Genomic DNA, 13,460 nt, shown 5'->3' with positions numbered 1-13,460 from the left:
TGGCTTTACAAGCAGGAGTTTGTGGGCAGTTTGGCACACAGTGGCAGTTGCAAATAACCTAGTTCCCATTATTTTCTAACTGCAAGGAGATACATCTAGAGGTGATGTGCTTTTCCGCTTGGTCTTTCTCCTAGGTGTTTTGGGTTTTATAAAAACCAAAAAATTATTACCTTGTGGGTTTGTCATTCAATGTGCAGTATTGACAGCCTTGTGTGTGAGAGGATTGTGAGAAAAAAACAACACAGACTCCTTTTTTCACAGTATTGCTATTTTAAGGTGTATTTGTTCTTTTGTCTCTTTATTTTCACCTTTGCTTGCACTTCAGTCACTGTATTTTAAGCTTTTCTTCACAACTAGGAGGACTGGAAACTCTTCCCTCCCTCTCTGTTGTTTTTCTTCTTTCTTCTCCTTTCTTTTTTATCTTATGAAAGGTGAGAGTTTTGCAAAATCACCGGATTCCAAGAACATGAGCCTTCTGAGCAAACAAATAGAAAACAACACTCCCCTTTATGCATCTTATATATCTATGAGCGTCTCACTAAAAATGTGAGCACTGCCAAAGCTCTGACTGTGAGACTTACTCTCTGCTGACAATTACATACTGAGAAGAATAAGATTTTTCACTTGAAATATAAGGAAAAAACTCTCAAAGACTTTCTTCTTCTTGTCCCAGCTTTATGTGCTGAGCATGACACCGTATGGGATGGGATATCCCTGTGGTCAGTTGGGGTCAGCTGTCCTGGATGTGACTCCACACAGCTTCCCATGACCTCCAGCCTTGTCACTGGTAGGGTGGGGTGAGAAGCAGAAAAGGCCTTGACTCTGTGCTTGAGCTGCTCAGTAATAACTAAAACATCTCTGCATTATCAACACTGTTCCCAGCACAAATCAAGAGATAGTCCCATACCAGCTACTATGAAGAAAATTAACTGTACATCAGCCAAAACCAGCACAAGTTCACATGTTTTGAAGGTTGCTTCTTCACTGAGGTAACTGGGATTGTGAGCGATCATTTCAATAAAATTGTTCATCTTCAGAGGCAGCAGTGCAGCAATGAAATGCAAAGAATGTTTTAGGAAGTGAGATATATGAGGTCTTTTGCATTCATGACTGGGTGGAAAATAAGGCTTATTGCATATATAAGAGAATTTTCTGAGGTTAGAGTTTTTAGGGTGAAATAAAATAACCATACTGTGGTTTCAAAGGATTGTGCCTTAGAAATGTTCAAAGATATTTTTTATTGAATGTAGCTCTAATTAAACAGTTGAACACTGGGTTTAGTAAAACAAGAATACACTAAATTTAAAGTTGTACACCATCTATAATAACATTTGGAAAAAGTTGGTATGCTTGCATTTAAGTAAAAATTTAAACAACTGCTAATTAGCCCTTTTATTTCTGAGTGGAGGTGAAACCCCTAATCAGCCATCAGAAATGAATTGTAGATCAACTTTAATGGGCTTATTCCAATTTGTGCTCACAGTTGCACCGTGTAGGTGAATGGTGCCAGTTTTTTGAACCACAGAAGCATTTAAAACTGGTACAATGTTTTGTGATTAAATTTTATACTTACAAAGTGAAGGACCTCTTTTACAAATATGACTCTCCTGTGAGATTATTATTTTGTGAGTTCTGTTTTTGGTTTTCATGTTTTACAAAACTGTTAGCTTCAAGTTTCAATCCTAGCTGAGTTACTCAAATGTTCTGAAGATTGCAGGAGGTCTATGATATTCCTTGGCTAATATTACAGAGTAAGGGTGTAAAAATGAATTGAAAATGCTTCAGGCAGGAACACAGCTCAGATGCTTGCCTTGAGGTTTGTGTTTGAAATCATTTAGTCATTCTTCATTTGTGAGAGAGGTTCCTCCTATTAAGTGTTAATTCTGAGTAGGGCCATTAATTTTGGCTTGCAGTTACAGACAATTAATCAAATAGGTAAGTAAAGAAGTTAAGTTATTATCGTTTGCAAGCTTTCACTCTCTCAGGTGCAAACACAGTAAAAATGCTGATTCTCCTGTGTGATGACTCAGGCTTTCATCTCTTCCTATGTCTTGCTTGAGTTTTCAGTTGAGTATCTAGATATACTGTCCTGTTCATCTTCCCAGACTGTGGACAACCTCTGTGGCTTATGATCAGCATTTTCTGCTACCATGAATGCACCAAAGGCTAAATCAGTCCCTGTCCTTCACTGTGCTGTTCTAACCTTGACTATTGTCAATATAAGAAACATATTAAGCTATTAGAGAATGTCCAAAGGAGGGAAATGAAGATGGTGAAGGGCCTTGAGGGGAAACCGTATGAGGAAAGGCTGAAATCACTTGGTCTGTTCAGCCTGGAGAAGAGGAAACTGAGGGGAGACCTCATCACTGTAGACAACTTCCTTGCAGAAGGAAGTGGAGGGGCAGGCACTGACCTCTTCTCTCTGGCAACCAGTGAGAGGACCCAAGGGAATGGTCTGAAGTTGCATCAGGGGAGGTTTATGCTGGATATTAGAAAATAGGTCTTCACCCAGATGGTGTTTGGACACTGGAACAGCTCCCCAGGGAAGTCGTCACAGCAGCAAGCCTGACAGAGTTCAGAAGGTGTTTGGACAATGCTCTCAAGCACATGGTGTGATTCTTGGGGATGTCCTGTGCAGGGTCAGGAGTTGGACTAGATGATCCTCAAGGGTCCCTTCCAAATCTATATTCTGTGATTCTCTGACTGTGGGTATTTTAGGGGTCAGTGGAATATTACAGTGTATAAGAATATCCAGTGGGTTGGTTGAGATTGTGCATCTTCTGTAGCATCCCCATTTACAACCTGCTTTTGTAGCTCCCTGTGTACATCCCTCCACTCTGCTGAGGTTTTCTATGTGTTGCTGTCTCCTTCATTTTTCTCCATAAGAGGTGCAGCACTTAGAAGAAAACTTGACAATCAATTTAATAATTTTGAGTAATTTTTGTGGCTGAGAATTGGGAAGAAGGGTGGCAGCTGACAGCCTTCATTCAGAGTGCTGCATTCACCTCTTGTTGCTAAGTGTCTCACCAAGGCTCTCTGTCCTTCCAGGTTTTCACAGGGAACAGCAACGCTGACAGCGTGGTTCACCAGAAATTGCTGCACTCCGTGAAAACTCGCTTCCTGCGCTTCGTCCCTCTGAAGTGGAGTGTCGGTGGGCGGATAGGACTGAGAGTTGAGGTCTTCGGCTGCTCCTATAGTAAGTGGCAACATCTGAAACCACATTTTCTCAAAGAACCTTTTATTGATGCTAGCAGTGCTGCGGGAAGAGCCCAGTACAAATTCTATGAGTTAAAATGTAATGCAAAATACGTTGTCATAGTTTATTTTTTCAGCAGCTGTTCTTACCTTTCTGCTCAGGGATGTGCTGGATGGTCTAGCTTCTAGGTGAAGCTTTCTCAGAGTTGAGTCCATGACAAAATGATTTGCTGCTTCTTGTGAGTGCAAGGCAGGCAGATGCGGCCAACCCTCCCACCCCAGTGGAAGGCACAAAGCTAACTGGGATCTTTTTAGGGCTATATTTGCTTAAAAGTTCATTTTTGTTTTTAATGCAAGTTAACTAGTTGTGGAGGGAAGTGTGCAGCTAGTACTTGTATTCGAGACTGATGACTTTATAGCTCCAGAGTGCAGGCAACTTCTCTGCTGCTTAAACTGCTTTTGCACGAGTGCTTCCTTTGGTCACTCTTATAGCAAAAGGACCATTATTGCTTCCTTACACAAAGCAAAAGTCCACAACTAAAGAAGCACAAATCCACTATTTGTCCCTCAGGTGTCTGTGGGTTTATTTGTAAAATGGTCTAATGTGACTTAAGACATTGCTGGAGATGGATGAGATTTTGCTGGGGAGAGTTCAGAGGATTAACAGCATTTCACCAGTAAACTCAATGTTGTGTGGCACAAGTCACCATCACGGGACACTACTGTACTTGTACACCTCCCCATTTAGCTTAGGTCCTTATCTATTCCTCCCAGGTGCAGAACAAGGGTCATAGGAGAATAAGCATATGAACTACTGTTTGGGAGACAAATTCATCTGAGCAGAATCAAACTTTTTGATTCACATGATCCTACAGTTCCAGGACTCTTAGTGGCCTCATCACTATACACAGATCTTAGGACTAATTCACACCTACTGTAGCCATCTAATCTGTTTTCAAGAGCTTTCTTCTGTTAATGATGCCCAAACCTCTGCAGTGAGGATTGTAGTCCATACAGATATGGAACAAATAGAACTTGAAGTGAAGCTTGAAGTTTTCATGGCTGAATTTATTTTGTTGCTAGTCCATGTGAAATACTACATGAGCACTACTTTAATGTGAGATCATGATTGTATTTTCTGTGATACAAAGATTTCAGAGTCACTTGCAGGCTGCATTGTACTGTGCTATCATCTAAGTCTTCATCTTTGTCCTGTGCCTTGCAGTTACAAGAAATAAAAGTGCTTGTGCCGAATTAAGAGATGGGATTAAAGTGAGCCAGAAAAGAAATAAAGGGATTCATAAAAGTTTTACAGAGTGTTGAAATATTCATTCCATCTATATAAATGTGCCATTCAAATTTCTCTCTGGCAAATTGCATGTGCCAAGCAATACCTGTGTACGAATTTTGCTTATATAGTTTCACAGTCTTGGCTACTCCTAACCCAGACACTCCAGCACTGTACAAAGATGTTTGATTGTTTCTAAAATGTCATCATTAGTGTTACACTGCAGAATATCTGCTCCAGATCCTGAGCTGGTGTACACCTTCATAACTGCATTTTGCAATGCTGACAGCATAGACACATCCACCATGTTAAATTCTAGCACAATAAATATATTAATAATTTGAAGAAAGTTATTTTTAAATGACCAAAACCAAATTATTAGGGACAGGCTGTTGAGCAAGCCAGGAAGGAAACAGAGCTAGAAGAACAATAAATATCCTGTGTGAATGCCATCTTCATGCAAGCACATATATGTGTTTGTATATGAAAGAAGGGATGTTAGGCTATGAGTATAAACAACCTTATAGTCACCTACCTCTATCAAAAGTTTCAGCAGATATAAATCCTTCATTTCCAGTTATGCCCAATCCTTTTTGAGCTGTTGAACGACTTAAAGGCTCCTATAGGTAAACAAACCCAGAGTATTTGATCTTAAGTCCACTGGAGTCGAAGAAAGGATTTGCACCAGCATTTTTGTTTTGGATCTAGTTCTGAAATATGAAATGAAAAGGAGAATATGTTCATGAGGACCACAAGTACAAATGAGTATGACTGTCCAAGGCGGCATACTCTGCTCAAGAGGTCTCAGGAACCCAATCTTGTGCTAATTTTTGCAAATGTAGCTTTCAATGATGACTTCTTAGCAGGAGGCACGTGGAAGGCATCAGGCCTTGTAGGGCATCAAACCCTCCTCCAGGACAAAGCAACGAAAAATACTGAGGATTCATATTAGATGTTAACTACTATGTGCAGTAGATGCCAGAGTGGATAACTTAACATGTGATGGCACTGTGCTGCTGGATGGCACTCACTGTTGTTTATTGCTTCTGCTAGAAATAATTTACTACTATGAATTTGTTCCCAAAACCTCCCTGTCTAACAAAAGAGCTTTCTATTTGTGGTTTTTTAAAATCTTTTATCTTTTTCCCTCTGTTTCTTTTCACCTTCTAATGTAAGGTGACTTTTTTTTGGGAGCATAGCAGCATGTTTTTAACAGTAAAGCTATTTCAGACTTAAGAGTGTGCCTGATCCTATGCTATACTGTGAATAGAGCACTTCAAGGCTATCAAATAAGCTGATATTCACAGATAATGTGCTAATTTACACAGAAAGCATGTATTTAAATGAAAATTGATTACAGTTATTTGAAATTCTTGTAAAGATTCCATCTTGCATCCTCAAAATAGGTACTGAAATAGAAAGGAGATGAACTTGATCTGAATACATACCTTGATGTTTCCTGTTCAGAAAAGGATTTATGATCAGTTGAGTGGAAAGTTTCATGCAGAAGTATGTATGAGCTCTTGCTGTCCCTTTGCAGCAGTGGCTTTAGTGATGTGATTGTAACAGATAACCAGAGCTGCAACAGAGGATGTGCTCAGACAAATGGCAAACCAATTGCTTTTGATGCTGGAGGTGGAGAGAGGCGAATGACTATATCCTTATACTTGTGAAAAGTCTTGTTAGCTTAGCACAGGAAAAAAGCGAATGACTATATCCTTATACTTGTGAGAAGTCTTGTTAGCTTAGCACAGGAAAACAAAATCTGCTGACACAATTGCTTTTATAGGACAAGATTTATAGCTGCATTGAAGATGCTGATCGTATTCTATAACTGGTTAACAGCCCAAAGTGCATCAGCAGAATTGGCTGTATGTGCAGTTAACAGACTGGGATACCACAGGAGAAACAATGATAGGGTGTGAGACAGGGTCTCTGCTTTTGAGAACAGAGTTATTCATTTGCAGCTCAGGACTCTGATTTCTCATATTTTGCTGTCATTGCTTCAGGGAGTATGATCTGATATTGTGCTTTTTTGTGAAATGATATTTTCACTGGATTTTTTTCCCTCCCCACTTCTCCATTGTCTCCTTTGTCTTCCTATAAGATAGAAAAGAACCCATTGCACAGAGCCACTTAATGTCTCATGGTCATTGTCTGATAGAGTTTGTAATCAACTGCATAAGGTAAATACCCAGATGATTGCTTACCAAGAGGCATAGATTTGAGATGGGGATAAAACTGACTAGCAGAAAAGTCATCGCTGAAGTGCTCATCTACATTCATCCCTTGGGTTGCAAGTCTGAGAGGGTTTTGGAGGTGGTTGGATTGCTTTAGGCTCACTCAAGCCAGTAAACCATGACTGGCCAGGAGAGACATCTGTTCAGACCAGGAGCTGTCTTCTTCTGTTCTGCCAGGAGTTGAGGTTTCTGTTCATTGGTGCAAGTGCAAGACCAAAAGCTCCTGTCTCACATGGCAACTGTTCTTAGAGGTATTCCTCTTTTGAAATATCCTTGCCAAGTAAATGTTCATTTTTATGTACAAATGCATATCCCCTCTGCTGCTGGGAGCAGACTGCTGCACAAGTAACCTCTGTGCTCTCACCTTGCTCCCAGCCTGACTCCTCTCAGCGTAGCTGGTCTGACAGGTTGAGCCCTGTGGTCCCATGCTTTCTTTAATAAAAAATAAAATCCTCCTTTAACTAACTGTCCCTGTTTTCAGTCACTCTCAAGTGACTTTAATGTGTTAGGAAAGGAAAGGATCTGTGTTAGGAAAGGAAATTCAAACTGAATGATGCAACCAGCACCCCCAGGGCCAAAATTCAGTTTCAGAAAAGCTTGATGAATGACTTCTGGTTTATAGGTACTTCGTCATCTGAGTTGTTGGTCAGTGGCAAATAACACCGAAGAAACATCTCTTGCCTTATCTCATTTTTTATGAGTTTTGTAGCATTGTTGTGAGGATGGTGTAGAAAAGAACACAGACTGAGTAATGTCTGACTTCAGGAAGCTAAAGTCAATCAGAAGGCAGTGCAGAATGAAATCACAGGTTGTGGTTTTGTTTGTTATTACTACAGATTTTCTGAGACTTGAAACATTTCTGATCCTCGTTCTCTTGCTGCAAATGGATTATGGACATACATGGACTAAATAAACCTTAAGCAAACAAGCATGTTTTCTGAAGTGGCTGTTTTTAACAAGAAGCCAACGATTTGTTGTCATGCAAACTGCCACTAATGTCTTTTGGCTGCCAGTGTTAGCATTTATTTGACATATTCTCATTTCCTTCAGGGCTATTTATTGGCCAGTGTGCTCACAACTGATAATTAGTGGAGCAGAACTTTTCAGAAACAGGTTTTCCTTTGTGTTATACTCTGTAAACGTCAGTAGTAGAGCTCTTCAAGAAATTGTCATATGCAGTGACTTAGTGGAGAGTTAAGACCAAGGACTTAAGTGTGAATTCAGACTGGTTGAAGCCTTGGGTCTTAAGAAGAAGAAAAAAGGGCCACTCTTGTGGCAACATTGAATCAACACACCCTTACTCTTACTGTATCTTTGGTTTTGAGATCTAGGAAGAAAATCAACTTTTGCTGCAAAATGCTCTGGAAATCAAAGACTGTAACTTCTTTATAAGCTATTTTCTAATTCCTGCCTGTCTTAAAATGGTACACTTGCAATTTACTTTAAACAAATTGAAGTATTTAATGTAGTTCAGGGAAATTCATAGGAATTAAACTATAAATTGAATTCCCTTTATAGAAACTGGCAGTCAAGGTGTCAATACAGAGAAATCAGCAATTCTGAAGAAGCTGTTTCCGAACACCTAATTCAGAAGTTAAAACGAGTAAAAGCAGATGGTGTAGATACTTTCATATTCATGGTACTTCCTAAACTAGCAACTGTTCCACAAATGATGCTAAACAGTGTGTTATAATTCTGACATCACATGTAAGATTTGGTCTTAGTTTATTCTGAAGTTAATTTTATCCAAGATTGAGTTTCTTTGTAGTTTTATTTTCATAAAAAAATAATCAGTTGCCTTCTGATTTGGAATGAAGTAAATTTTTGAGTTACAGAATTTTGCATAAAATTTAAATGTTGAGCTCCCTGGAAGTTTGTAAGTATGCCATCAAACTTCTGAACAAACTGACATACTGACAGGTGGAAGTTATCAATGGTAGTTTCTATGATAACAAATCATTAACAGCAGTTTTATTTTCTGAGCTTATAATAACTTTTAATTACATATCTCTTTAATCTTTGGCCCAGTGTTTAAAAAAAAAAAAGAAGGTGAAAATAATCCCCCACACCCTGCACCTATTATTTCTGTTTTTAAAGAGAAGCAGATGAAACTGTTGTTAATGCTCAAAAGGATAGAAGAGCTCTTAAGGGAGCTTAGGTGATTTAAATCACCAATTTTAACCACAATGCAGTTGCTGACTGGAAGTCTTGATTGTATGGACCTTTCAGTTATTTTTCAGAAGAAAATTGAAAACTAATAGAAGGGGTTATCATTAACACATGTGGTTTGCAAACAAAGATAGTCTATGCTCTTTCTTCTTGGATACTGTGAAGTTATTATTTGCCTTTGTGCATCTATCCTAGTAGTTATGTAGCTTAGTCAGCCCCTGTTCAGATTCTTCTTCATCTGGTGTTCTTAAATTTTGATATTTTTCTCAAGAACAAGAAACACCAATTGACAATTTATTATTTCAAGTAGATATTTTATATATACATTGTGTCAAATTGCAGTTGGATAGAAATTGCAGTTGAATTTATGTATGTCAGATGTTTGAATACAACATATTAGTCAAAACTATTTAAAGTTACCTGAAATGTTCTGGTTATGTGTATATATATATATATTAAGAATTTATTGGAAAATACATTTTGCTTAAAAGACCACTTTATAAACCAAAGAGAGCACTGCAGACTGCTGCTGCCAAAGAAATTATTAATTGCAATTGAGGAATTGAAAGCTTGTTTCCTACCACAGTGACTGGGTTTTTAGAGGCTGGCTGAAGGGGAAAATATGTTTCTAATAGGATTTTCAAAGGTGTATAATCACTTTAGATGCCCAGTTCCCATGAAATCCCTTCAAAAGCTTTTAGAACTGATATTTGACTATTCCTGTCAACCTAGTCGATTTGCATGCAGAAACATGGTTGGTAAATGCCCGTCGCAAGCAAGCAGCCAACCCTCAGAGGTTATGATGCTTATTTGAATGCGGAGGTGGATGCAAGCATGGCTGACATGCAGAAACAGCTCAACAGACACTTGTGAACCTACGAAAGTGGAGTGACTGAAGTGTTCAAAGTAATGAGTAACATCCTGCATGTGTTTGAAATGAACAGCAAATGTGGCAAGGTATGTTCTGGAGGTCTGAGTATCATGGGAAACACTTGTTCTGTTCTGAAAAGTAAAATGTGGGAGAGAAGTCTTGCATGAGGAAGGCAAGTGCAGAGGAGTTTTGGGTTTATTCTAGTGTTGCCTTTCCCCAGACAGAGGGAGAGGAATGGAAATGGATGAAATGTGGTTGCCTAAATGACCTGTATGTCCTGTGGATGTACCCTTATGACAGTACCTGGCTCCAAGTCATACTTGAAAATATCCTGAAAAAAATATAGTCCCTCTTGTGATGCTGCCCTTCCTTGTCATTTTGCCATTTTCTTTCTTCCAGAGTCAGATATTGCAGACTTCGATGGCAGAAGTTCACTTCTCTACAGGTTTAATCAGAAGCTTATGAGCACATTCAAAGATGTGGTTTCCTTGAAGTTCAAGAGCATGCAGGGGGATGGAGTCTTATTCCATGGAGAAGGACAGCGTGGAGATTACATTACTTTGGAACTGCAGAAAGGGAAGCTCTCCTTGCACATCAACCTGGGTAAGGGTAATTAGGATTACTGGTTCATATATTATTGTAACAAGGCTTGTCTTGGTTTGCTTTTGTAAATCTATTGTCTTCAAACCCTAGCTGATATTAACAGAACATGCTGTGTGCCATAAATATCTCACAGCTAAAATACTGTTCAGAGAAGGTGGGAGAGGAAGCAAAAGAGAGAATAGAGTTGACTGCAGGATGTGGTAATGGAGCCAAGAAGAGACTTTGGCTCTTCTAACTAGTGCTGGCCAAGGCTGAACTGCTCAATGTCTACTTTAGATCTTTGCTTGATGATGCTTTGAAGCAGTGATTTTAAAAAAAAACAACAAAACCTTGATGATGCTTTGAAGCAGTGATTTTTAAAAAAAAAAAAACAAACCAACAAAGAAAGTTCTGGTTCTTCCCCTATCTTGTTTTTGAAGGGGTTATTTTTAATAATAGCATTCCCAGGAAGTCTGGTTCAGAGTGCAACGGGTTTATTTTTGGTGTGTGTCTGATTTTTCCCCATTCACTCAGTGATTCAGAACTGAGCTGAAAAAACAGAATTTCAATGAAAACATTCTGGTCAAAACCTTGTGCACACTGGTATCACTTTCCTTCTTGAAAACTGTGAATATCTGTAAGGCCATTGCTGATCATTGCCATCTGATTGTGTTGGATCGGAACACCAGATGAAAGGCTGGCTTAATTTCTTTCTGTAGAAAGATGCTTGGTTTCTCCTGATGAGTACACTGAAGCACTTTGATAATTTCAGGAACTACTCTAGTAGGTGTCATCACACCTTCTCTCCCAGCCTTATTGCAAAATCTTCACTAGCTTCATCTGTGGGTGACCCATGGTACTGACCTCACAAGTCCCTGCTGACTCACATTCCTCACACTGAGGGGTTTCAGTTGGGCATTTTTTCCCTCGTACTTAATTATGTTTATTTTAAAAGTCAGTAATGATTTCCACAGCTGTCGGATTTCAATTTTACATAAGCTCATTAATTGTTTCATCTCCAGTTTGTGTTTTCTTTCTCTCTGTCTTTTTTTTTTAAAATCAAAGAGTAGAAGTAGTAGTTTTCTTTCTCTCTGTCTTTTTTTTTTTTTAAATCAAAGAGTAGAAGTAGTCATGCAGCATTTTTCTGATTCAGGATTTAACTGGACTAAGTAGCTACATCCTGAACCTCTGAATGTGGGATTCTTTGACTCCATTGATTTCTCCTCTTCTTACAAATATTTCATAGTAGGATAAGAATATAGTACAGTTTATTATATTATGTTACTTCTTCCAGAGGAGATACTGTTATGAATACATATTGTGAGATGAGTTAGTTTTTTTCTTCAACTGTTGTCCCAAATGTACAGATTTTAGCCATTTCAAGTCCTTTCTGCCCATTCATATGTCATGGGCAAGGGTTTTGATGTCTGCTCTTGAATCTACTTGCATCTTACCTGGCAGTTTTGGAGCATGTGTTCTCTCCATTCTGCTGCAACAGTCAAAAGGACACATTCTCCCTTTCAATGAGAGGCTCTGAAGTGTTCAGACATGTAGCCAGCTGAAAAACAGAAGGGTGCTTGAAATTTGCAGGTGAGGACCTAAATATTTTTATGATTCTTGATCTATACTTTGGAGATCTATGCCAGGTTTAAGAATCTTTCTGAGCTGAGCAAAACGCTTTGCATTCTTGTTGGTTCACTGACTTGTGCCTTTTTTTTTTTCTGTGAAATGGGACAGGTGCAAATTTCTTGTTAAAATACAAAAAGCGCATAGTTGACACTGCAGTGTCAGGACTGGTCTGTTGATGTGACTAGGCAGAAAGTTCTGGTGCTGCCTAAAGGAAACTCTTAAACCACGAGGGCCTTGAATGCATGGCAGAACCAAGGGTACAGTGAGAGCAGTGGTCCCCAGTGTGCTGCAGCGTGTGAGTGTAGCATCACTAACACCTCCTGGTTCATCGCAAGGATTTCATGTGAAAAAGAATGTGTGTGTGTAGGTACACACATCTATATGTGAATAAGAGGTCCTAGGAATCTAAGGCAATCTTTGGAAAGGGTTACTTTCCAATGGCAGAACTCCAGTTTGCATCTAGGGGTGCTGCTCTGTGCTCCCCTTGTGTCCCCATGCTTCAGTTAAGGACCTGGAGGTAACTGTGGTGTCTTCTGCCTGTCTGTTCCACTCTAGGGGACTCCAACCTGCATTTCAGTAACAGCCACACATCTGTCACCCTGGGCAGCCTCCTGGATGACCAGCACTGGCACTCAGTTCTCATAGAACGCTTCAACAAGCAAGTGAACTTCACGGTGGACAAGCACACCCAACATTTCCGAACGAAGGGGGATTCAGATCACTTGGATATTGATTATGAGGTGTGTGAATCCCTTTAGGTTATAACCTGGGAGATGAGGTATGAATTGGGATAAAATGAATATGATGAAAAGCAATCACCCTATGAGCTATTTCTTTCCAGCAAAGATCTTTATTGAATATTTCCTTCCCAGAGAATTCCTTTCGTACTTAACAAGCATAAACTATGTCAGTGCAACTGTATACATGACAGTCTCAAAAATGGTCAGTCTCTGTGCAAACATGCACTGGATTATGCTTACACTTCAAAGTACAGCAGACTTTGAACTAAACAAAAAATTATAGCCTGGGTTCTAGTCAAATCTTCAGGGACCAGCTGCCTTTATCTATAGGGACAGATCCCGTGTCATCATCTCCAGTATGATTTTAATGGAATCACTGTGCACCATCCCTGCATTTTATTGGCATGACCATGGGGATACCAACCCTGAGTTGTCCCTCTATCCAGACACCACTTGCTCAGATTTCAGCTCTCAACATAGAGATGAGCAGGTAAAGATAATTGTCTTCCCACTGGGAATGGAAGACCCTCAGAATAAAAGGAGGTTATAGTGAGGTGTTGGTCAGTCTCTTCTCCCAGGTAACAAGTGGCAGGATGAGAGGAAATGTCCTGAAGTTGTGCCAGGGGAGATTTAGGTTGGATAGTAGGAAAACCTTCCTTACTGAAAGGATGGTCAGACATTGGAGTAGTCTGCCCAAGGAAGTGGTGGAATCATCATCCCTGGAAGTGTTCCAAAGGCAAGTGGAT

General features: G+C 39.5%; 1 protein-coding gene across 1 annotated transcript in view; it reads left to right on the top strand.

Moving 5' to 3' along the window:
* Positions 1–13,460, top strand: part of LOC103802253 (contactin-associated protein-like 5) — a gene marked incomplete at its 5' end in the record, with an annotated part of 207,327 nt that overhangs the window by 53,962 nt on the left and 139,905 nt on the right. The window contains 3 exons of the mRNA XM_009074706.1: positions 3,049–3,196; positions 10,163–10,366; positions 12,530–12,714. Of these exons, the coding sequence (XP_009072954.1) occupies positions 3,049–3,196; positions 10,163–10,366; positions 12,530–12,714 (537 nt within the window). The remainder of the gene's footprint in view (positions 1–3,048; positions 3,197–10,162; positions 10,367–12,529; positions 12,715–13,460) is intronic.

This window comes from Acanthisitta chloris, unplaced genomic scaffold (genome assembly GCF_000695815.1).
Source record: "Acanthisitta chloris isolate BGI_N310 unplaced genomic scaffold, ASM69581v1 scaffold1735, whole genome shotgun sequence".
Classification (NCBI taxonomy): domain Eukaryota; kingdom Metazoa; phylum Chordata; class Aves; order Passeriformes; family Acanthisittidae; genus Acanthisitta; species Acanthisitta chloris.
This window is presented reverse-complemented; position numbering and strand designations above follow the sequence as displayed.